Here is a 20,903-nt window from a genome sequence, read left to right as displayed (position 1 = left end):
GGGACTCCCACCCTCCCACCCCTCAGGAAGACACCAGGAGGGAAACCAGGGACAGCCCTGGGACAGCCCCGCCCCCGGGGGCTCCTGAGTGGGGCCCTGACCCCGGCAGGCCCAGGATTCAGGAGGCCAGAGCCCACCCTCCTGGCCCTCCCTCCTGACCTCTCTGGCCACCTTCCAGTTCAGCCTCAGGCTGTGGTTTCAGGTCCCCTCCCTCCATGGCCACCTCTGCTACTGCCACCCTCCACTCTCAGAGACCACCATCCCACCACAAGCAAAGGCAGGGCGAGGCCTTTATCTGCAATTTGAGTGGAGGGAGGGAGAGAGAGAGTCATGGGCAGAAGGGCAGGTGGGGGCTGCGGGCAGGCACCCAGCCACTGCAGGCACTGCGGTCCCCGGAGCAGGCTTCTCTGGAACTGGTTCTGGTGCAAGCTGCGGAACCATGGGGCAGGGGTGCGGGGCCGCACACGTGCGTGTGTGTGCACACACACAGGAGCGAGCAGGAATGCAGGTCACCGGCCATAGCGCCTCCTGCAGGGGGTTGTAAGGATCCAGCCACCCAGACACGCACGTTCAGATGGGACAGAAACACGCCTCTCCCTTCTGCCTGCCTCTGCCCCCTGCTCGCCTGTGTCAATCTGACCCAAAGCCTCTCGGGACTTCTGCTTGGTTCCCCCAGAATCCCCTGGTTGAGGCTGCCCTGTCCAGGGTTTTCTGTGTGTGTGTGTGTGTGTGTGTGTGTGTGTCCATCCTGTGTGGGGGGATTGGAGTCTACAAGAGATGGAGGGGTGTGGCCCCGCCTCAAAGACTCCCACGAGATGTCCTAGGACTAGAGATGGTGAAGACCAAAAGGGTACAGTCAAGGAGAGCACAGAGTGGCCTCAGCCCAGCTAGTCAGGGCTGGCTTCCTGGGGGAGGTGGCAGGGCCTGAGCTATGGGAGGGGGGTGAGTGAAGGCTTCAGAAGCCTTGGAAAGGGAGTGGTGCTGATGCAGCTGGGAAGGCCCCAGACACTCCTGCCCTCCACCCTGGGACTGGGGCCGCTCCAGAGGTCACTTCTGGAACGATCATCACAGGCTCTCCCACAGAAAACCCTGCAGACACAGCAAGCCTAGGATATCACTCCCCCTCCCACCCAGAATCTGCTCTTCCACCACTGTCCCCCCCTCAGTGTGGACACCGACATCCCCTGCTAGGTCACCCTGACCCCTTTCCTTACCCCACCCCATCACTTGCCTCCAAGTTTTCAGCCTGGCTCTTGGCAACACTCATAGCCCAGAGGTGAGGCTAGGTGCCTCAGGAGTGCAAACTAAGTAGTTAGGGAAGACTTCCTGGAGGGGGTGACACCAGAGCTAATACTTCAGAATGAGTAGGAATGGCCAGGCTGGGGGAGCAGTGGGGAGAGCTGAGAGGAGTTCCCTAGGCAGGGGTAGAGCAACTGCCAAGGCGAGTAAGAGAGAGAGGCTGGCATGTTTGAGGCGGAGAATAATTCATGATGGGGAAGTGGAGAGGAAGAAGGGGTGTGGTTGGAGACAAGGGAAGGGGCATCATCCAGGGATCAGATGATGGAACACCTTGAGAGGCTGCGTGAGTGAGTTTGGACTTTACTCTGCAGCAGGGGGGCGGGGGGTGCCCTGTGGGACTTGAAGATGCCTGTGAGTGGCCCTCTTTGGCTGTGCATGGAGGATGAGTTTGGGGGAGGGGTGGAAAAGGGGAGCCCTCCGAGGGGGCCAGGAGTCCCTGGTGGGGCCTGGCCTGAGGTGGGGGCTGGGAGATGGAGGCTCGGAGCAGATCTCAGGGCCACTGAGGAGGTGAGATGGGCCTTGAGTGGTTCTGGTTCCTTGTCTCTCAGGCCCCTGTCTTCCCAGCGTGTAATGGGGGATGGACAGGAGGACGTCGGAAGACCCTCTCCCTTGGGCCTAAGAGTGGGAGCGCTGTGACATGGCCGGCCCGTCCTGTCCCCCCCCTCCGATGAGGAGACGGGGGCTGACGGCCACACGGCCCAGGCCCACGCGAGGTGCTGAGGACGGGAAGCCCTGGCCCTCACTGTGTGAGCCATCCTGTGGAGAGGACCAGGGTGAAATGCCTTTGCTTCTAAAGGACAGGAACTCCTGAATGAGCCTCCCCCTCCTTCTCCCACCAGGAGCCCCTCTCCGAGGGAAACCAGCTCCTCCCTCCCAAGCTCGCTCCTGGCTCTGCCTGGCCCAGCTCCTGGCCCAGGGGCTGCCCCGCCACCCTCCCTGGGCCTCACTCCCTGGCCTCAAACAGCCAGCTGCTCAGACTTGGGTGCATAAATGATTTAAGCCCCTCCCCAGCTGGCCTCATTGTTCATCTTTATTGACTAGCCTTCCATATTTAGTCTCTTCCCAGAGTTCTGTGGGGCAAGAAGGAGGGGTTCTACCTCTCATCCACCTACCCAGCAGGGGGAGGTCAGAGGCCCGGGCATGACCAGGTAGCAGGACTGGAGCGCTCCTGGGCTGTGGCTTGGGGGCTAGCACAGCCAGGGGGGCAGCCCAGAGTGGTGGGCAGAAGCACAGGAGCCTGGGAGGCCTGGGTTTGAATCAGGAGTGCCCCCACCAGCTTGCAGCCTTGCACCTTCTAAGCCTCGGTTGTTGCATCTAAGCAGAGGGGTTGTTACTTCCTCTGCAAGGGCTCAGTGACTCCAGGCAGAGCACGGAGCACAGAGCCAGGCACCCAGCAATAGCTCAGTAGATGGGGTCCCTGTTCTGCCTCTCTGGCCTGATTTCTTCACCCACGAAAGGACCTCATGTGGGAGTGTGGCTTCTCCTGTCCCATTAGGTGCCTGGGGCCCAGCCAGCTGGTTCCAGACAGAGCCCTGGAGTGAGATGGACGGACTTCGAACTTGGCATTCCTTCCCCACCCCAGGTCAGCCAGGCTGGCATCACTACCTCAGTTTCACGTGCAGGGAAACTGAGGCCTGCTGAGAGCCCAGGGCTTTGCTCGGGGCCTGCTGTGGTCACTGAGTGGCAGAGCCAGGAGGAGGCCCCAGGCTCTGGTCCCTGAGAAGTAGGGCAGCCTGAACCGTGTCCCAGCACCCTATCCCCACAGCCACGGCCTCAGAGAGGGGCCCAGCAGGCTGTGGTCCAGAGCAGGGGCTCTGGGCTGGGACGCACCTACGTGACTCTCAGCTTGGCCACTCGCTGGCTATGTGACTTTGGGTGCATCCGTGAGCCTCTCTGAGCTTTTTCCCTCCTCTCTAACGGGAGAATGGTAGCACCGGCCTCACAGGGTTGGTGGGAAGGGGACATGTGATGATGAACGGGGAGGCACATGGCCTGGCGCATGCTGTTACTTTAGGATTATTTCTGCTTGTTACCAGCTTCCCTCTCTTACACATAGGAAGGGCCTGGGAGGGGTGACATCAGGCCTCCTGACAGCTTCCAGCCCAAAATAGCCCTCTCTTTAGATTGACCCTATCCCATTACAGCTGCTTCTGTGCCCGCTGTTTCCAGCAGGGCTGACAGCGCCTCGGGTTGTGGCTCCTGCCACGTGGCGCTCATCCCTTGAACTCTTCCCAACACACTCCCGGGGAGGTGGGACTAACCCACGGGCAAGTGGAAGGACCCCCAGGTGGCTCCTGCACCGAGACGGCTCTCGGTGCCACAAAAGAAAGACCCCGGGCTCTGGAGAACCTGGGTTCGAGTCACTGACCTCCCCGTGTGACCTTGGCCACCACTTTATCCCCCCCAGCCTCATTTCCCCATCTGGAAAAAGGGAGCTAACAGCAACCTGCGTGCTTTGCTTTGAGGATTCAGGCAGACAGGTACAGTATACATGCATCAGGGACCTTGCCCGGCATCTCGCCCAGAGGGGGCACTCAGTAAATAGTTATAACTGGCTGCTATACCTGCAGCACTTGGAAATTTACAAAATCGCCTCCACCTGCCCCGTCCTAGGGCCCCCCACCTGGGGCAGGTGTCCTTACCAGGTATCATCAGGAAGAAACAAACTTCTGAGCTGCCCTTGCACCTCCAGGATTTTCAAACCAACCAAAGTGTTTATCCCAGCACCTGTTGAAGCCCAGCTCCCTCCTCTGTGAATTGCAGACACCCCCCAGCAGGTGTCCAACCGCACATGGTTTAACCCCCGCCACTGCTCTGGAGCCCCGAGACAACCAGGAAGGCAGGCAGGGCAGGCCCAAGTCTGCCCACTTGTCAGACATGCGACTGAGGCTGAGCAACAGGAAGGGACTTGGTCCAAGCCACCCAAAGACAGAGAGGGCTGGGATGAGGCTCAGGCCGCAGGGAGGGGAGAGGGCGCCCGGTGCTGAGTCAGACTTAGAATCTTCCATGGTCAGAGCAAGAACATTCAGGCGCCTGGAGTACAGGACCCTCAGTCGACAGCTAAGGACACAGAAACTCAGAGAAGGGATGCCTGAGGGCAAGCAGCAAGTTCACGCAAGGGTCCAGCTGCTGCCATTCACTCACTGACTCACTCATTCATTCCTTCACTCATTCATCGATCCGGTAAATATGCACTGAGTCGTTCTCGGGGCCAGGTGCTTTGCAGGGCCCTGGGGATACAGTAGTAAATAAGATGCAGCCCCTCCTTTAAGGATGGCATGATCTTAAGGGGGAGTCAGCCCAGGAACCAGGCGATGAAAACATGACCTGGTTGGGGCGGCCCCTCTCTGCCTCTGCTGGGTGCATGAAAGAAGCCCCCGCCCCTGGACCCGCCACAACAACACCCCTCCACCATGTCAGCCCTCACGAGCCTTGCTCTCGCGGTCTCTCACCTCAGGACCACCTGGGGGGGGGGCCCTGTTTGCTCGGCTCCGTCTGCTAAGACAGCAATTTTCAACCACTGTGTCGCCAGAATTTTTAAAATATGCAATACCTGACTATTTAGTCAGGAGCACCGACAGTCTTTTCCCTCAGACCATCAAATAAAAATATGACAACAGCCAACACAACAGTAGCCATCCACTGTGAATGAATCAAAATGACTGCATTTTTCAGACCATAAGATACACCTAGGTTTTAGAGGAGGAAAATAGGAAAAAAATGTTTGAAGCAAAAAATGTGGTAAAATATTTAATAACATAATATGTCACCAATGTAAAGCTACATTCGGACTATAAGACACACCCCCATTTTCCTCCCAAACTTGGGGGGAGTGCATCTATAGTTTGAAAAATACGGTATGCCTATTTTTTTGTCAGATTGGCAAAAAACATATTGTTTGGTGTGTCGCAGAATTTTAGCAATTCGTTTACGTGTGCCCTGAGATGCAAAAGGTTGAAGGTCGAGGTGTGGAGACAGCCTGAATATGGCTCAGGTCTCCAGAGCATCAGTGTCAGCGGCTGGGGCTGGGGCCACGCCCCTTTCGGCCCCTGAGGACCCGCTGCAGGGAATCAGAGCTGCCTCGCTCGGCGTCCATCAGGGAGCAGGGCCCAGAGTCCCGCACCCAGCTCCGTCTCTCCCGACCCTGTCCCCGTCGAGGCTCCTGAGTCCCCTCGGAGGTCCGCTCACCGACCCCTGACCAAATGCATCACCCTGACCGGACGACCTCTGCGAAGCTCTCCAGCCTCTGTGCCTTTGCACCTGCTGCTCTCTCTGCCCGGGCCAACTGAATCCATCCACTCACTCATCCAACAAGTATTTGTTGGATGCTTACCACACGCCAGACAGAGAGCCATGCTCTGGGGATCACAGCTGCCAGAGAGCACAGAGGCGGGGGGAATTCAGCGCTTCCATACACACGCATGCAATGCTATGCAGTGCAAGTAGGAGCAGGTCCTACGAAGGGAAAGAGATAGAGCGTGGGGTATCCACCAGATGGATTGGAGGGCCATGGTCTAGGGAGAGCTTCTCTGAGAAGATGACCTCAGTTGAGTGTTTGGGAGGAGGAGAGGAGGTGGAGTTAGATTAGGGAAGAATGACACGAAGAGTGCTCCCGGCAAAGGAAACAACATGTGCAAAGGCCCTGGGGCCACAGCTGGTTTGGTGAGTGTAAGGAAGGTGAGCTCTGCGGGGTGGAGCCCCGAGAGTGAGCAAGGGATGGGGGAAAGGTCAGATCTTGCTGGGAGCAGAAGCAGCAGACCTTGGTGAAGGGACCATGTGGGTAGCAGGGAAGAACATCCATCATTCAAGAAAGGAAACCAGAAAAAGAGATGGAGAGATAGGTGGGAGACTATTAGGTGAGTGGACTATCCCAGAAGCCAGGTGAAGAAGGTGTTTCATGAAGGAGAGTCACCTACTTCCTTAGTGGAGGAGTCACCTCCTCCAGGAAGCTTTCCAGACTCCCTCCTGGGGTTAAGGGTTCTATAGGGCCTTGGCCTCCCTCATCAGAGTGCTTACCTCTTTCCCATCCTAGCCTGGGAATGTCACAAAGGCAGAGGCAAGGTGTGTCTTGTCTTTCCAACCCCTAAACTCAGTCTAGGGTGTGAAAGCAGCGCTTACGAAACGAGTGAACATAAAGCCAGAGTGCAGAAAACAAGTGACTCCAAGGCCACCGTCTTCCTTGCTGCCCTGGCCCGAGACAGCCACTTCAAGGGACAGCCTCCGAGGCAGGCTGCCACAGACCCCTTTCAGCTAGATCTGGGGCCACCCCTGGGCTCTCCTCCATCCCTGCCGGACAGCTCCTGAGGTCCCCTCTGCCTCTTCGCTGCTTCTTCCCAGCTCCCAGCCACCTCACTGCCTGAGCAGCTTCCAGAAGGTCAGCAACAGGCTCCCACAACAGGTGAAGGTGAGGGACCGCCTGTGGACATAACCCTTCGACTAGGGTGAGGCAGCCACGGTCTCCCGGGCAGCCCAGAGGCTGCTGCAAGACCACCAGTGGTGGGGGAGGGGGGGCGGCAGTTCAGGGCTGTGAGGTCCTGAAACACCACTGGGTTCCAGGTGGGGAGACGGGGCCTCAGGGGAGCTGGAGCTTTGCTCGGCCACGGGTTGATCCCCCCAGACCAGGGTCTGTGCCCTCCGTGGGGCAGTGTGTGCGCACCCCTGTGCCAAGCTTCAGGGGAACACCTCTGGGGGCAGGTGGGCCTGTCACCTGTCACACGCCCAGACTGCCCGCCCCGGCCTCCCCCAAGGGACTCGTCACTCTGAATCCAGTCTCATGTCATTTGTCTGTCTGCCATTCGAGGCTGGGGCCTCTTCCAGGGCCTTCCTCTCTCTCTCTCTCTCTCTCTCTCTCTCTCTCTCTCTCTTCTTCCCTCCTTCCCTCCCTCTCTTCCTCTCTCTGCTCCCTCCATCCACAAAGCACAAACTATTTCTTAGCCTTGAGCTCTTCATGTCTGCACCCCTGACCCTGACACACAGCTTGGCGCATGGGGGTCACCCACCCAGCTGTGTCCACTGGACACCCGACTGCCCAAAGACACCAGGCCCACGGGCTGGGCCTCACCAAGCTCCCCCGAGGGCCGGAGCCCCAAACGTGGCGGAGGGCCCCTTCTCCCTGGAAAGGGTTGAGCTCCTGCAGGAGGAAGGAAATTTGGCCTTGAATCTGTGCCCAGAGGCCAGGCCTGGCTGGGGGGCCTGGGGGGAGGGAGAAGAACTCAGTTTTCTTAGCAAGGACTATGGGCCCAGGAGGACCCAGGTTCCCAAAAGGCTGATTGAAGCTAAGGGTGGGGCCACCTCTCAATTGGACCTCTCCCTGCTGACCCCCCAAACCTGCTGCCCCCACACCCTGCCTCAGTCCCTCAGCCGCACTCCTGGCCCCCGCCCCATTTCCCTCCTTCGCACTGCCCAGAGATAGCTGAGTGCACCAGGTGTCCTCGCCGAGGGGGCAGCAGCCTGGCCGGGGTGAGCAGTCAGGGTCTTAGCTACCTGCACCCCCGGAGCCCCATGCCTGCAGAAACTGCCGTGGCCAAGCTACTCCAAGTCTCACAAGTCCCCGTCCGGGGCTCTCAGCAAGGGCTCTGTCCCAGGCAACTTTCCCCCACCCATCTGCCCAGGTTTTCCAGCCGCAGCCCCTGGGGCCCTGCAGAGTGGAGCCGGAGCCCTTTCAGGCGGCTTTAATCACAGGGAACATTCCTGTTGTTGGCCCATCTATATTTATCTGCAGGATCTCACTAATTAAATTCCCCACAGCACCCAGCAGGCCTGGGGACAGGGAGTGAGGCCGAAAGGCAGGGGGCCTGCAAACTTCCTTCCTTTCCTTCTTGGCCAAGAGCAAAACAGAAGCAGCCGAATCTCCTTCTCCCTCCCCGCCGCTACCCCCACCCCTGCCAATGCCCAGAGTCCGGGGGTCTGCCCGACTCCACTCACAGGACCCTGCCGCCCTGGGCCCCCTAACCCGGGCTCCCAAGGCCAGACAGCGCCCAGCGAGCCGCCTGACCACCTCCCCACTTCAACTCAGATTCCTGCAGTAAGCAGAGAAAAGTCTGCCTGAGCAGTGGCTGAATCCCCAACTCAGCCACTTGGCCGGCGCCCCTCTTACCGTAGGAGTCGTCTTGGTCCAGGAGGGAGTCGGGCTCCATGGCGTATGGGCCCCCAGCCCCCGGCCCCACCTGATTTATGAACCGAGGCTGTCTCCATGAGCGTCTGGGTTTCTCCTTTTGTATTCCATCTGGCGGCTTTTCCAACTAGATGACTGGGTACTCCTGCAAGCAGGCCCCTTTCCAGCCCTCGCCTTCATACAGTACATTTAAAGTAGCAGTAACCTCTTTTTCCTCCCCCCGCAGCCTGGCTGGAAACATTAGAAGGGACCGAGGCAGCGAGATGTCTAAAATAGGAAGACGCCGGGGACGATTGGCCTGGCTGCCCGCGACGCCGGCTGTGGGGATCTGGCCCAGCTGTGCAGACGGAAAAGCTAAGAGGTGAGGCTGAGCTGGGGCTTAGCATCTGGAAGCTGGCTCTGGGGCCCCAGGGGTCTGTGGGAAGGGGGAGGGCTGACCCACCTCGGGAGGGGATGGGGGTCTGCTCTGTGCACCACCCAGCACCCAAACCCCAGGGGTTTCTCCCAGGCCCTGCTGGAACCTCCCACTCAAATCTGTTCTACAGACATTTCCTGCAGCGTGGGGGATGCAGAAATTGACTCATCCATCCATTCAGTTAGTCACTAAATTTTCTGGAGCATCTACTCTGTGCCAGACGCCGCGCTAGGTGCTGAGTTTGCAGCAGGGAGCCAGTCTTGCCTCGCGGCAGAGCTCAAAGGTAAACGGGTCATTGCAATGCAGTGCACGGGTTATGTGCTGCGGGCACACAGAGAAGGGGTGCCTCCGCTGGCTGGGGGAGGTGGTCATGGAAGGCTTCCTGGAGGAATGGGCGCCTAAGCTGGGGCCTGAAAGATGAGTAGGAGCTAGCCAGGTGAAGAAGGAAGGAGCAAGGGCAAAAGGTGTATCAGATGGAGAGGGAGTAGCCTGCCCCAAAGCCTCGACTTGAGAGGGTACACGGGGTGTTTGGTGCCCCAGATAAGCTCCAGGTGGCTGGGGCAGTGGCTGGGGAGCAGGTGGGGCAGGGAGGTGGGGCCAAGGAGGGCAGCAGAGGAGGGTCAGGCAGGGTCTCAAGGCGATGTTCTCGGGCCTGACCCTCAGGATGGTCCGTGGGAGTGACACGGTCCGAGTTCTCCTGTAAAAAGTCTTCCCTGGCTGCCGTAACCACAGGAACAGCTGTAGCACTGGGTACCACTCGCTATACAGCCACCCGTGCCGGGCGCTGTTCTGAGTGTATTATACCCACGTTGTCTCGTGCACCCCTCCATGATTTCTCCAGCAGAAACTCCGGCTGCCCACTTATACAGAGAAGGACAATGCTGCTTAGAGAGGCGAAGTGACTTGTCCAAGGTGTGGGACTGCCCTCCAGAACAGGCCTGGACTCCCGAGAGGCCTTGGTGCTTGGGGGTGGGGTAGGGGTGGACAAGAGAGAAAGATGCATTAGATGCCGACTACAGGAGAAGGCCCTAGGCTTGGGAGAGAAAGAGTGCATCATTTGGGCCCAATCAGGGAAGGCTGCCTGGGTGAGGAGGCATGCACACTAGGCAGAGAGAGAAGAGCAGAATTTGGAGGCTCTGAAGAGCAGAATCAGAAGGCTGAGCAGAGGGAACGGCACAAGCGAAAGCACGGAGGTGAAGGTAGCCCGGGATGGGGAGTGACGAGGGAGGATGTCAAGGGAGGATGTCAAGGGAGATGAGGCGGTTGGGGCTGGAGCAAGAAGGACTGAGTGACAGCCCAGGAGTGTGGGCCTGGCCCAGGGGGCGACAGAGGCTTTGGAAGGCATCTGTGGCAGGGAATGGCCTCCTTTCCAATGATCCCTGGCTATTCCCACAAGCAGCCCCTCCCCATTCTTCTTAACGCTCTGCCCTGAAAGCAGGAGAAACCTGTCTGCACTGCTGGAACGTCAGAAACTGCCTCGGTGACCAGCTTTTTGGAGACATGGCTCTGGTGCTGTGGCAGAGGGGCCGTCAGGGGGAGAGAGGTGAGAGGCAAGAAGACAGCCAGGAGGCCAGCAGATGGGCCCAGGCCAGGGGTGGCAGGGAGGGACACACCCACTCGGGCCCCTCCCAGCCACCCACTGCTGCCCAGCAGCTCCCAGAACAGCCATCGGGCGCTGCTGTGGGTGGCCTGTCACGCGTCACCCCTCCCTGCCCCTTGGATGACAGAGATCCCAGCTCCCAAGCTCCCGCTGCCGTAATTACAGGGAAGCCAGGTCCTACCCAGGCAGCTGCAGGCCCCAGGCTCCCTGGTCTTTTACTGAGGGTGTGGGGGGCAGGCTGCTGTGGGGGGAGAGGGCCCAGGAGTTGGGGTCTGATGCAGCCCTCCAGGGTCCCTGGGGTCCTGGGGGCCCCTTTGCACATTATGCAGACGTGGTTTCTTGCTGTACAGAGCTCAGTGGGGCTGAAATCGACTACCTGGGTTCATCATATGCAGGCTCTCGGCTTACCGTCTACAGGACCCTGGGCTAGGTGCGCCACCCTTGGGGGTCTCATTGGTAGAGTGGGGCTACTCACTGCCCTTCCTTGTGGGGCGGTTGTGTGGAGGGGATGGAGTGTTTCAACACCCCAGGACAGGACAGGGTTAGACAGGTGTGTCTTTAGCACTCCAGAAGGGAAATACTGATTCTCTCCCCAACTTTTATCATCCTGACCGCCTACAAAAGAGGTAAGGGAGGTGGAGGGGGGATATGGGCCCAATTCACAGATGAGGAAGCTGAGGATCTGAAAGGACTTGCCTCTCAGATCTCACAGTGAGGCTCCGGATGCGCCCCTCACCAGCTGTGCCCCCAGGACAGGCTAAGAGCAGGAGGTGGGGCTTGGTGGGAGGGGAACCTGGGCCCCAGTCCCCTGTGCCTCCAGGCGCTGGTGTGAGCCAGGGCCAGGCGCTTCCCTGGCTGGACCTGGCTGGCTTTCTGCCAGGTCAAGGTCAGAGTAGGATTCGCACAGTGGCTCCCAGCCTCCCAATCCATTTCCCTCTTTTCATGAATTTGACACAATGTGAATGCAACCAGAGCTCCGGGCTCCCGGAACCCATTTACGACAAACCTGTCTGGAGCTCTGGGCTCTGACTTCTTCCCTTGGTGGCAGGACAAGGCCCTCGGACCTGTCCCCTCCTGCCCAGCGGCCACACACAACGTTCTGCCCTCCGGCTGTGCCGTGGCCGCCTGCAGCCTCAGCCCCACTGATGGACGGACACCCGGGTTGTCGTCAGTCACTCAGGACAACAGACAACGCTGCGAAGAACACCTCGAATACACTCTGCCCACACCTGTCTCCTGACCTCCCCGGGTGACGTTTCTGGGCCAGAAGTGCCGGCGTGTGTGCGTTCCTGGATCGCAGCAACGGGCTCCCGCGCCCCATCGGACTCTCGGGCTGGTTCTGCCAACTGTCCCGGAGTGCCGCTCCTGTGCTCTGACCCTGGGCCAGGGGCTGGGATGACACGTCCTCACTCCTGTGTCATTTACACACTAGCTGGGGGGAGGCACACACACCTTCAGATGAGGGCGAGTGCTGGTCCCCAAATTGAAGCAGGACCACGTGACAGAGCATGACAGGGCACTGCTCGCAGGCAGGGGGCAGGGAAGACCTGTCAGAGGGGTGGCTTTTGGGCAGTGAGCTGGCCAGAGGTTTCGGGGGAGAGCACCCAGAAGTAGGCGGAGCAGGAGGGTCAGAATGACGGCCAGCGTGGCTGGGGCTGGGTGGCCAGGCAGGAGGAGGAGCTGAGAGAAGAGGAAAGGCACTGTGGCCACTTCACAGAAGGCCTTGTGGGCCAGGGGAGTGTGGGGGCCACTGCAGGTTGAAGCAGGAGAGTGACACAGTGACGGGAAGGGCTGCTGTGTGCAAAGTGGCCAGAGGAGGGGTCGGAGTGGACCTGGGGAGGCTGGCTAAGACACCGCTGGGACTGTGAGGTGGCAGGTGCTGGGACCCTACCAGGGTGTTGGTGGCAGGAGGGAGAAGAGCGGACAGACTCAGGAGATGCGCAGGGCCCTCGGGGGTGGCTGAACCATTGGATACGGAGGAAGGGAAAGGGACGTGTCCGGGATGACTCTGGGGCTTTTGGCCTGAGCACCCCAGTGGGTCTGCAGAGCTGGGGGAGACGTGGGAGGAGGAGGTTGGAGGATGGAGGTCTCAAGCTCTGCTGTGGGAACCAAAGCAGACACGTGGCGGTGTCAAGGAGGCTGCTCCAGGCTCCTCGAGCTGGAGCGGAGCTCAGCAGAGCGGCGGGCAGGGTGGGTCCAGATCCGGGAGCCGACGCGCCAGGCACAGCTGGGTGTGCCAGCCCGCTGCACCGCCCTGCTCCAGCAGCAGCAGCAGCAGCAGCAGCAGCAGCAGGGATCTCCTGGTTCCAGACCTGACCTGTCACTCCATGTGAAGAGAGGGAGCTAAGTAGTCACGATGGCAGCTGGCCCCAAGTCTGGCTGCATGGAGGAACGCCAGCAAGAGGGAGTGGGGGGGGGGCGCGGAGGAGAGCCCAGCCGTGAACACAGGGGAGAGACGGCGGGCACCCGTGGTCAGCTTGTCGGCCGCCTTTCCTGCTGGGGTGGACGGGGCCAGAAGGCTGGCGTGGAGAAGACACGGTGTCCACCCCACTCCCGCTCTGCCCCTGCCACACCCGGGACTGGGCTGAGCCCAGGGACCAGACACATAAAGGAAGGATGGAAACCCAGGGGTCTAAATGCTAGAAGGGGCACCTTCAAGGTAAAGCCTGGCCAGAGGAGAGCCACCTGCCCAGCAGAATCAGAAAAACCTTCATGGAGGAGGGGCCGGCCGAGCTGGACTGGGAGGGATGAGGAGGAGTTCGCCAGGCAGACATGAGGAGAAAAGGCAGGCAACACTGTAGTGTGTAGTATGTAGGCAACATATGTAGTATGTAGTGTGTAGTATGGCATGCTTAGAGATGCCAGCATCCAGGGCTGTGTGAGCTTTCCATTTATTTTCTGCCCTAGGTTCTGATTTCCTAGTGCAGTCCTGCTACCCGCAGCCAGACAGAGCCCATGGCGGGGGTGGGGGGTGGCCCACAGGGTCTTGTTCTTCGGGGGGCTCTGGGTGAGGATGGAGCCCGGCCCCAGGCTGGGGCACTCTTCCCAGCCTCTGCAGGACACAGGCCCACATGGGCCCCAGCCCGCTCTGCAGTGTCCGGAGGGGTTTCTCAGGTGGGGACAGGTAAGCGCGCCTGAGTTCAGTCCCCAGCTCCTATCTACCAGCTGGGTGACCACTCCCCCAGAGTGATTTCGCTTCTCAGTGCCTCAGTTTCCTCAACTGTGATCAGAGGACAAGGACAGTTCCTGATTGGCTGGCGGGAGAATCAGTGGATTGATACAGGTTGAACTTAGAACAGGGCCAGACAAAGCACCCGGTAAACCTGAAACCTAGAGCCCTCCGCACAGCCTTCAAAGCCCTGCAAGATCTGCCCCTCATCTCCTCTCCTTCTCTCTCTCCTCCCCTTCCTGCCTCCTCCTCCTCCTCCTCCTCCTCTCTTCTCTCCCTCCCTCTCCACCGCCCTCCCACCCCTCCTTCCAGGACAGCCCCACACTGTCTCAGCCTGAGGACTGGGGTCTGGGGTGGGGCCACTTCCTCTGCTGGGAGTGCAGCTCCCCCGAGCCTCGCCCTTCTCCGCGTTCAGGTCTCCGGTCCCATCCCACCTCCCGGACCGCCTGCTCTAGGATACCACGCCCCACCCCCACCCCTCCCTGCACTTAGGAACCCACCTGACCGTGTATTACATATCTATTTGCATGTTATCTGCTAGCCCCCCTCTGCTGTCATGCAGGCTCCACGCTGTACCCCAGCACTTAGAACGGTGCCCAGGAGAGGGCCCCGATCAACGCTCATTGGCTGAAATGCCGGTGGGAAGGGTCAGCGTTCGGCGCAATTGTCATTTCCCCACAGCCTCCCGCCCGGATTTACAAGCCCACAATCGGGGAGCGCTGACTGGGTGCCAGGTCACCCCCCCTCAACATCGGGGATGCTCCTGCCTGCTAAGTCGCTCCTCACGACTTAATGCTCGTCTGCTTGGACAGGGCGCGCCCTGCTCATTAAGGGCGGGCTGGGCCCCAGAGGGGAGGTCAGAGGGTCTCCTACGTGGGGCACGCGTGAGCCTGGCACTCTCTGCCCCTCACTCGTCACCTTTCCCAGGCAGGGTCTCGAGCCCCGTTTTGCAGACGAGAAAACTGAGAGTGCACCCCGAGCCCTGTGAAGTGGCAGAGCCAGGGGCAGAGAGCCGGGCCCTCACTGAGCACCCAGCAGTGCCTCCCCGCCAACGAGGAAAGGAGCGCGTCAGGGTGCGGACGTCCGGAGGGCTCGGAGGGGCGAGGGGGCCATTGAGAAGGAACATCCAGCCAGTCTCTGGTCACACACACATCACGGCCACCACCCCCACCCCGGCCCCACTTTCCGTCCTGGGCCCCTCCAAACTACAGCCTCTCGCCATCTCCCGCGTTCAAGGAGAGGGTGGGCCTGCTTTCTTGGCTGCTCAAAGGCCTTGAAACGGAGGGCTGGCTTCTTTGAACAAGTTCTGAGCCAGCTGGCAGGGAGTGAGGGCACGTTACAGGCTGGCCCTGTCATCGGGTCCGCGTGGCAAGAGGGGCTGGTTTCCTGACGACAGAAGCTCCGTGCCTGCATGGCGGCCCCGGTGAGTTCCCCAGTGCCTCGGGGAGGAGGCTGGGCTCAGACAGGGGCAGGGCTCACCAACCTCACAGCCGGGAAGTGGCAGGAGCAAGGCCCGAACTCTGCACTCCCCTGCCCCAGCACACTGCTGGGCCAGGCGGGGCTAGAAATCTGAGTCTTTCTTGGGAAAGGTTAAGCAACCTGACCCTGTGGCTGTGGCGGTGGCGGTGGCGGTTGTGCCATGAATTCCAAGGCACAGACTCTCAGCCACAATGCACTGTGGCTCCTTATGCTGCACAAATGGGAGCCTGGGTTACTGTGAAAGAACCTCAGACCTTTCCGGGAAGAAGGCAGGCTCTAAGTAAATGCTGGAGCATGGGCATTTCTGGACACTGGGGCGGGGGCTGGTGGTCTGGGGTCTTCCCATTGCCGGAAATCATCATCGTGAGGCTCAATGTGAGGTGGTGTCCTGGCTGCCAGGTCCCCAGCTCATCCTCATTCTGGGAAGCTCTGGAGACATTGGCAAGCCCTGCATTCCAGCAGCAGGATGAGACCAAGCTGGCTTGAAATCAAGGGGATCGTGTTTCTTCCCCAAGCCCTCAGAGTGTCCTTTGGTGGTGCCCAAGTGCTGGTCACCACCCTAAGAGAACCTCGGGCTTCCCAGAGCCCCAGATGGGCGGCTCATCCAGTGTACCCCCCTGAAAGAACAATAATCTCCTCCATGACCTCCTTGACCCAAACTCCACTTGCTTACCCCCCAGGATGGGGAACTCACTTCCTGTCAGGCTCCCTCTGTCTTCAGCTCCAGGCCCAGAAAAGCAGCAAAACCAGATGAGGTGACATCAGCGGACATGAGGACCAGAGGCAGTGACTAAGGACCCCCTGCCCTGGTGCCGATCAATCTGTGGAGACCAGGACCCTGCAAGACACACCTGGAAAGCTGATGAATATTCTGTGGAGGTCCTCTCCTGAGACCTCCCCCGAACCCCCCACCTTTCAAAACCCTCAAGACGAAGGCCTCAGCATATACTCTGTCTCTCTAGAGCCTTCTTCCTTTGGGCGTGTCTTTCTTGGCTCTCTTTCTCCTGAACTTGAAGGGTCCCAGGGAGACTTGCAACGAGGGCAGCAGTGGGCGGTGGCAGCCTGTGCTGGGCTGACCGCCCCCCCAACCCGCCTCCAAGGCCCCCTTTCCTCCGCCTCCCCAGTGAGCCGGCCGCAGCCCCGCCCTGGCTGCCTTCTGCCCTGTAACATGCCGGAGCCGAAGCAGAGCACCGCCCAGGCTCTCTCCTGTTGCTTCCTCTACCCTGAGCCCTTGCTTTGTTCCATCGTTCCCAGCTGTAATAAACGTGCTCTCAAAATCACCTAGACCCGGGTTGTGACATCTTTCCTGCACGGAATCAAGAACCCAGCCCTGGCTGGTGTGTGGCTTAGTCGGTTGGAACATCATCCCATCGACAGAAAGGTGGCAGGTTCCATCCCCGGTCAGTGCACATAGAGAAGGCAACTGATCGATGTTTCTCTCTCACATCAATGTCTCTCTCTCTCTCTCTAAAAAAAGTAATGAAAAAAAAAGTCCTCAGGTGAGGATTTAAAAAAAAACACACACACACAACACTACAGGTGGGCCTGAGGCAAACCCCCTCAGGACCCTGGCTCCTTCTGGTGACAGGGTGAATGAACTTGAGAGAGAAAGGCCAAGCACTGGGACCCCAGAGCTGGCTGATTGGCTTGGATGGAAGAGACTAGTTATCAGGGACCAGCACACCTTCTCTCCGAGGGCCAGGCAGTACCTGTTTCAGGCCTCGAGGGCCACACCGCGTCTGCAGGGACGACTCAGTTCTGCCGTCACAGCTCAGAGGCAGCCGTGGGCGGCTCGGAAAGGAATGGGCGTGGCATATGCACGACTTCGTTTGTTGACCCTGAAACTTGAATTTCACGCGATCTTCTTGTGTCCTGAGATAAGAGTCTTCTTTTGATTATTTGGCAGCCATTAAAAGCCGTAAAAAGCATTCTCTGCTCCCAGGCTGTACACAGACGGGCCGGGGCCGGGCGGCCCGACTGCTGCAGTGTGAGTCTGGGAACCCAGGAAACTGTGTCTGAAGGAGGGTGGGAGAGGGCCTTGAGTGCTGGGGTGATGCTTTCAGGGTTGGTCTGGTCAGAACCCGGTTCCAGCCTTCACACCCACCACCCTCGGTGATGAACTCATTGTCAATCTAACCCACACTCCACCCAACCCAACTGCCATCAGACTACTGCCTGCCATCAAGAAGCTAGGAAAACGGCCCTGGCTGGTGCAGCTCAGTGGATTGAGGACTGGCCTGTGAATCAAAGGGTCGCCGGTTCGATTCCCGGTCAGGGCACATGCCTGGGTTGCAAGCCAGGTCCCCAAGTTGGGGCATTGATGTTTCTCTCCTTTCCTTCCTCTCTCTTTAAAAAGTAAATTAAATGTTTAAAAAAAGAAGCTGGAAAAATGTCTTTAGATCAAGTGCTGAAACATGCACGGGGACAATCCCTTTAAAACGTGAGTGTAATTACATAGAAACGAAAGCTCGTTGTTAGCAGGGAAGCCGACGAGGAAGTGTGCACACAAACATGGAAAGGCCCCTTCCCGTCCCGGCCGTGGCCGTGGTGGGGCCGTGTGTGAGTGTGAGTGTGAGTCCAGCCCCTGTCCGATGCACGTGGACATGGACACACGGACACACACACACACACGATGTGTTTCTTCACACCACACACACACTGCTCCCATGACTGTTCTATGACATGCGTTGTCACTTAGCAGCTCCGCCCCTTGTCTTCTCATCTCAGCAGACGGACGGATCCATTCCTTTGGTCCGTGGACTGGCCACCGAGCTCTGCAGGGCGGGAGGCGCCACCATCCCCCGGCGGGACACCCAGGCTGCTCCCTGTTTCACAGGGTGGCAGGCAGCTCGGCCATGACCTTCGGGGCACGCACATCTATTTCTGTGCACCGATGTGAGTGTTTTCCTCAGAGAAATCCTCAGAAGCCAAACTGCTGCGTCAGGAAGCACGAGAACTTGAATTTTGGATCAGTGTGGCACACAGGAGCAGTGGCTTCTTCCTCACAGGGAGTCTGCTGGGCCAGTCTGGCTAGTCTGCTGGGGCCCGGGAAGTCCTACAGCGGCCAGTCGGGATCTGGGACCCCGGCATGTCGGCCGCTCTGAGGCTCAGGTGTCCCCAGGTGGACGGACCTGCCTCCTCCTGCAGAGGCGGGCCCCGGGACAACACTGGCCCAGCCAACACCTGGTCCAGCCCTCCCACCCATTCACACACCCGCTCATCCGACAGCCCCGCCCTCCCGCCCACCCATCCACGCCTTCAGCATGTGTTGACCACGGACGATGGCTCAAGGACTCCGGTGAAGGTGGTGAATGCAATCATATTCCCGCCTCTTTACTCTTCACTGTCTGCGGAAGGAGGGCCTACATGTGCCAGATACTGAGAGGACAGCAGGGGACGCAAGAGAAGAAAGATCCCTGCCCTCCCAGACCTATGTTCTAGTGGAGGGGACCCATGGCAACCACACACACAACTCCGATGCGCCAGGTGGTGAGAAGGGCTTGTAAGGAAGGGAAGGCAGAGGACGGGGCAGGAAGTGCTGGGAGGCAGGTCGTGCACAGACTGGGCAAGGGAGGCCTCTCTGAGCAGAGATCTGAGGGCAGCGTGGGGTGGGGGGGGGAGGCCTGTGCAGATGTGGGGGTGGGAGCGTCGATGGCAGGGGAAACAGCCAGTGCAAAGGCTCTGAGCTGGGACGTTCGAGGACTAGCCAAGGAGGCCGGGGGGGGGGGGTGGCGGGGGTGCAAGTCAGCTCCCGAAGGTCTTTCAGGCAGGCAGGGCTTGGCAGTTCCTCCAGGTGAAGAGGCGGGGCCTGACCTGACATACGGGCTGGCTGCTGGGTTGGGAGTGGACCAACGTGGGCCAAGGGCTGAAGCAGGGAGATAGGTCAGGAGGCCACTGACCTTCACCTAATGAGGGGTCTGGGCCCAGGCGGCGAGACGGGATGGAACGCTGATGTATTTTGATTGGATGCAGGGGGATGCAAAGGAATGAAGGACCAGAAGAATGGGGACTCTAGAAGAGGGGTTGGCTGGAGGAAGAGAGTGTGGGTGAGATCTCGACCTGAACTGGGTAAGTTGGAGGTGCACCTTAGCCCACAAGGGGGCAGGGGGGAGCCTGGAGTTGGGAAAAAGGTCCAGGCTGGAGATAAGGACAGGGAGCCTGTCAGCGTGGAGAGGGGACTTACAGCCGAGTGGCTGCATGCCAGCACCGGGGACAGGGCAGGTGGAGGACAGAGGGGTCTAGGGGCCGAGGCCTGGGGCACGCCAACACTCGACTTGAGGGCAGGGAGATGAGGGAGGACCTGGTGAGGGAACTGAGAAGGAGCAGCCAGCCAGCAGGAGGAGGAGGGGGGTGGGGACCTGGGAGCCCAGGGGGAAAGGATGTGGACAGGGAGGCCGTGACCGGTTGCATCAGGTGATGCCGAGCAGCTGCGTGAGCTGGGGACACAGCGCTGACCACTGGGTTTGGCAACACAGTGTGCCCCAGGAGGAGATAGGGGAGGCCAGGGTGACCATGGCAGCCCCAAGGCAGGGCACTGGACTGGGGAGGGCTTCCTGGAGCAAGGGGGAGCCTGCAGGGCTCAGGCACATTTGCCAGGCAGAGAGGGGATGCCCAGGCGTCGGGAGCAGCACAAAGGCCAGGAGAAGACAGCGGTCACAGCCCACTGGGGAACTGAGAGTGAGTCTGGCTGTAATACGGGGTGTGGGGGGTGTCAGGGGCGGACGGGGAGTGGGTGTTGTCCTCAGAGGACCCTAGAACAGCCAGCAAAGCAGATGGTGGGGTCCTTGGTGAAATGCCAGGTTTTGGTGATGGGTGAGTGGGTGGGAGAGCGAGGGAGGAGCAGGGTCCTGGGGGATGGGAAACCAGGAGGAAAGCAATCTGGGGAAGGACGGTGAACTCAGATGAGGTTAGGGTGCTGAGAACGTTCAGGGAGACCAGCAAAGCTCAGGCACCGGCCGTGGGGTCTGGGAGGCACCCATGTGTATTGGGACGACGCTGGGCAGAGCTGGTTGGAGCTTCGCCTCGTACTCACCTTTCCTGGGGCTGCTTGAAGTCAGCCTGTGTCCAGCCACCTGCTGTGTGCCGGGGAGGGGCCCTGGCAGCTGCCAGCCCTGGTGGTTTGTGTCCCCTGGCAGCAGGAGCCCGGGGGAGCCCAGCGGTTCCTCCAGATGGGCTGTTGAAACTGTACCCAGTCCCTTCCATCTGCGTCCCATTCACAACCCACAAAGCACCGTCGCCACGGCCCAGGGACACCTCAAAGGAAGGGCCCCTGCCACACGATGCACTTTCATAAACACTGATTCACAGATTTACGGAGCACCTACCAGGTGTCCCACCATCCTGCCTGGGGAACAATGGCAGCCCAAGCAGACAGGCCTCCACCCTCATGGGGCCCATTGTCCAAGGGGGAGAGGCAAGCAATGAATATATCATTTGAGTGAAGTGTAGTATTCGGAGAGGGAAGGGGGCTGAGTGAGGGGGCTTCCAGGAGGAGGCAACATTTAGAATCTTGGTCTAAAGGATGAGTCAGCGTTAGCCAAGAAAAAAGGGGGGTGGACAAATGTTTGAGTGAATGGGAACAGCATGGGGAAGGCCCGGAGGTGACAGCTGGGAGGGAATGAAGGGGTTCAGTGTGACAGCACAAGGGGTGCTGGGGAGCGTGGTTGTGGTGAAGAAGCTCAGCCGCCAGGCTTAGGAACTTGGACCTTCTCTTGGAGGACGACAGGACGATGGGAACCAGGGCGTGTCTTCAGCAGGAAGTGACTAGCTCAGGTGTGCATGTGGGAGAATTCAGAGACAGAGATCAAAAACATCCAGTCTCGCCCTG

At 59.6% G+C, this 20,903-nt stretch overlaps 1 protein-coding gene across 2 annotated transcripts in view; it reads right to left on the bottom strand.

Moving 5' to 3' along the window:
- The window catches only part of LOC123819672 (DAB2 interacting protein), a 183,174-nt gene extending 174,579 nt beyond the window's left edge, over positions 1-8,595 (bottom strand). Inside the window, exon 1 of one of the 2 annotated variants that reach the window (XM_045840092.1) lies at positions 8,396-8,595. In XM_045840092.1, the coding sequence (XP_045696048.1) occupies positions 8,396-8,435 (40 nt within the window). In that variant the 5' untranslated portion in view covers positions 8,436-8,595. The remainder of the gene's footprint in view (positions 1-8,395) is intronic. The other variant, XM_045840094.1, reaches the window with a different exon arrangement.
- Positions 8,596-20,903: the final 12,308 nt, after the last annotated feature.

The sequence above is a fragment of the Phyllostomus hastatus genome, unplaced genomic scaffold (genome assembly GCF_019186645.2).
Source record: "Phyllostomus hastatus isolate PE091 unplaced genomic scaffold, TTU_PhHast_1.1 phas_contig_34, whole genome shotgun sequence".
NCBI lineage: Eukaryota > Metazoa > Chordata > Mammalia > Chiroptera > Phyllostomidae > Phyllostomus > Phyllostomus hastatus.
This window is presented reverse-complemented; position numbering and strand designations above follow the sequence as displayed.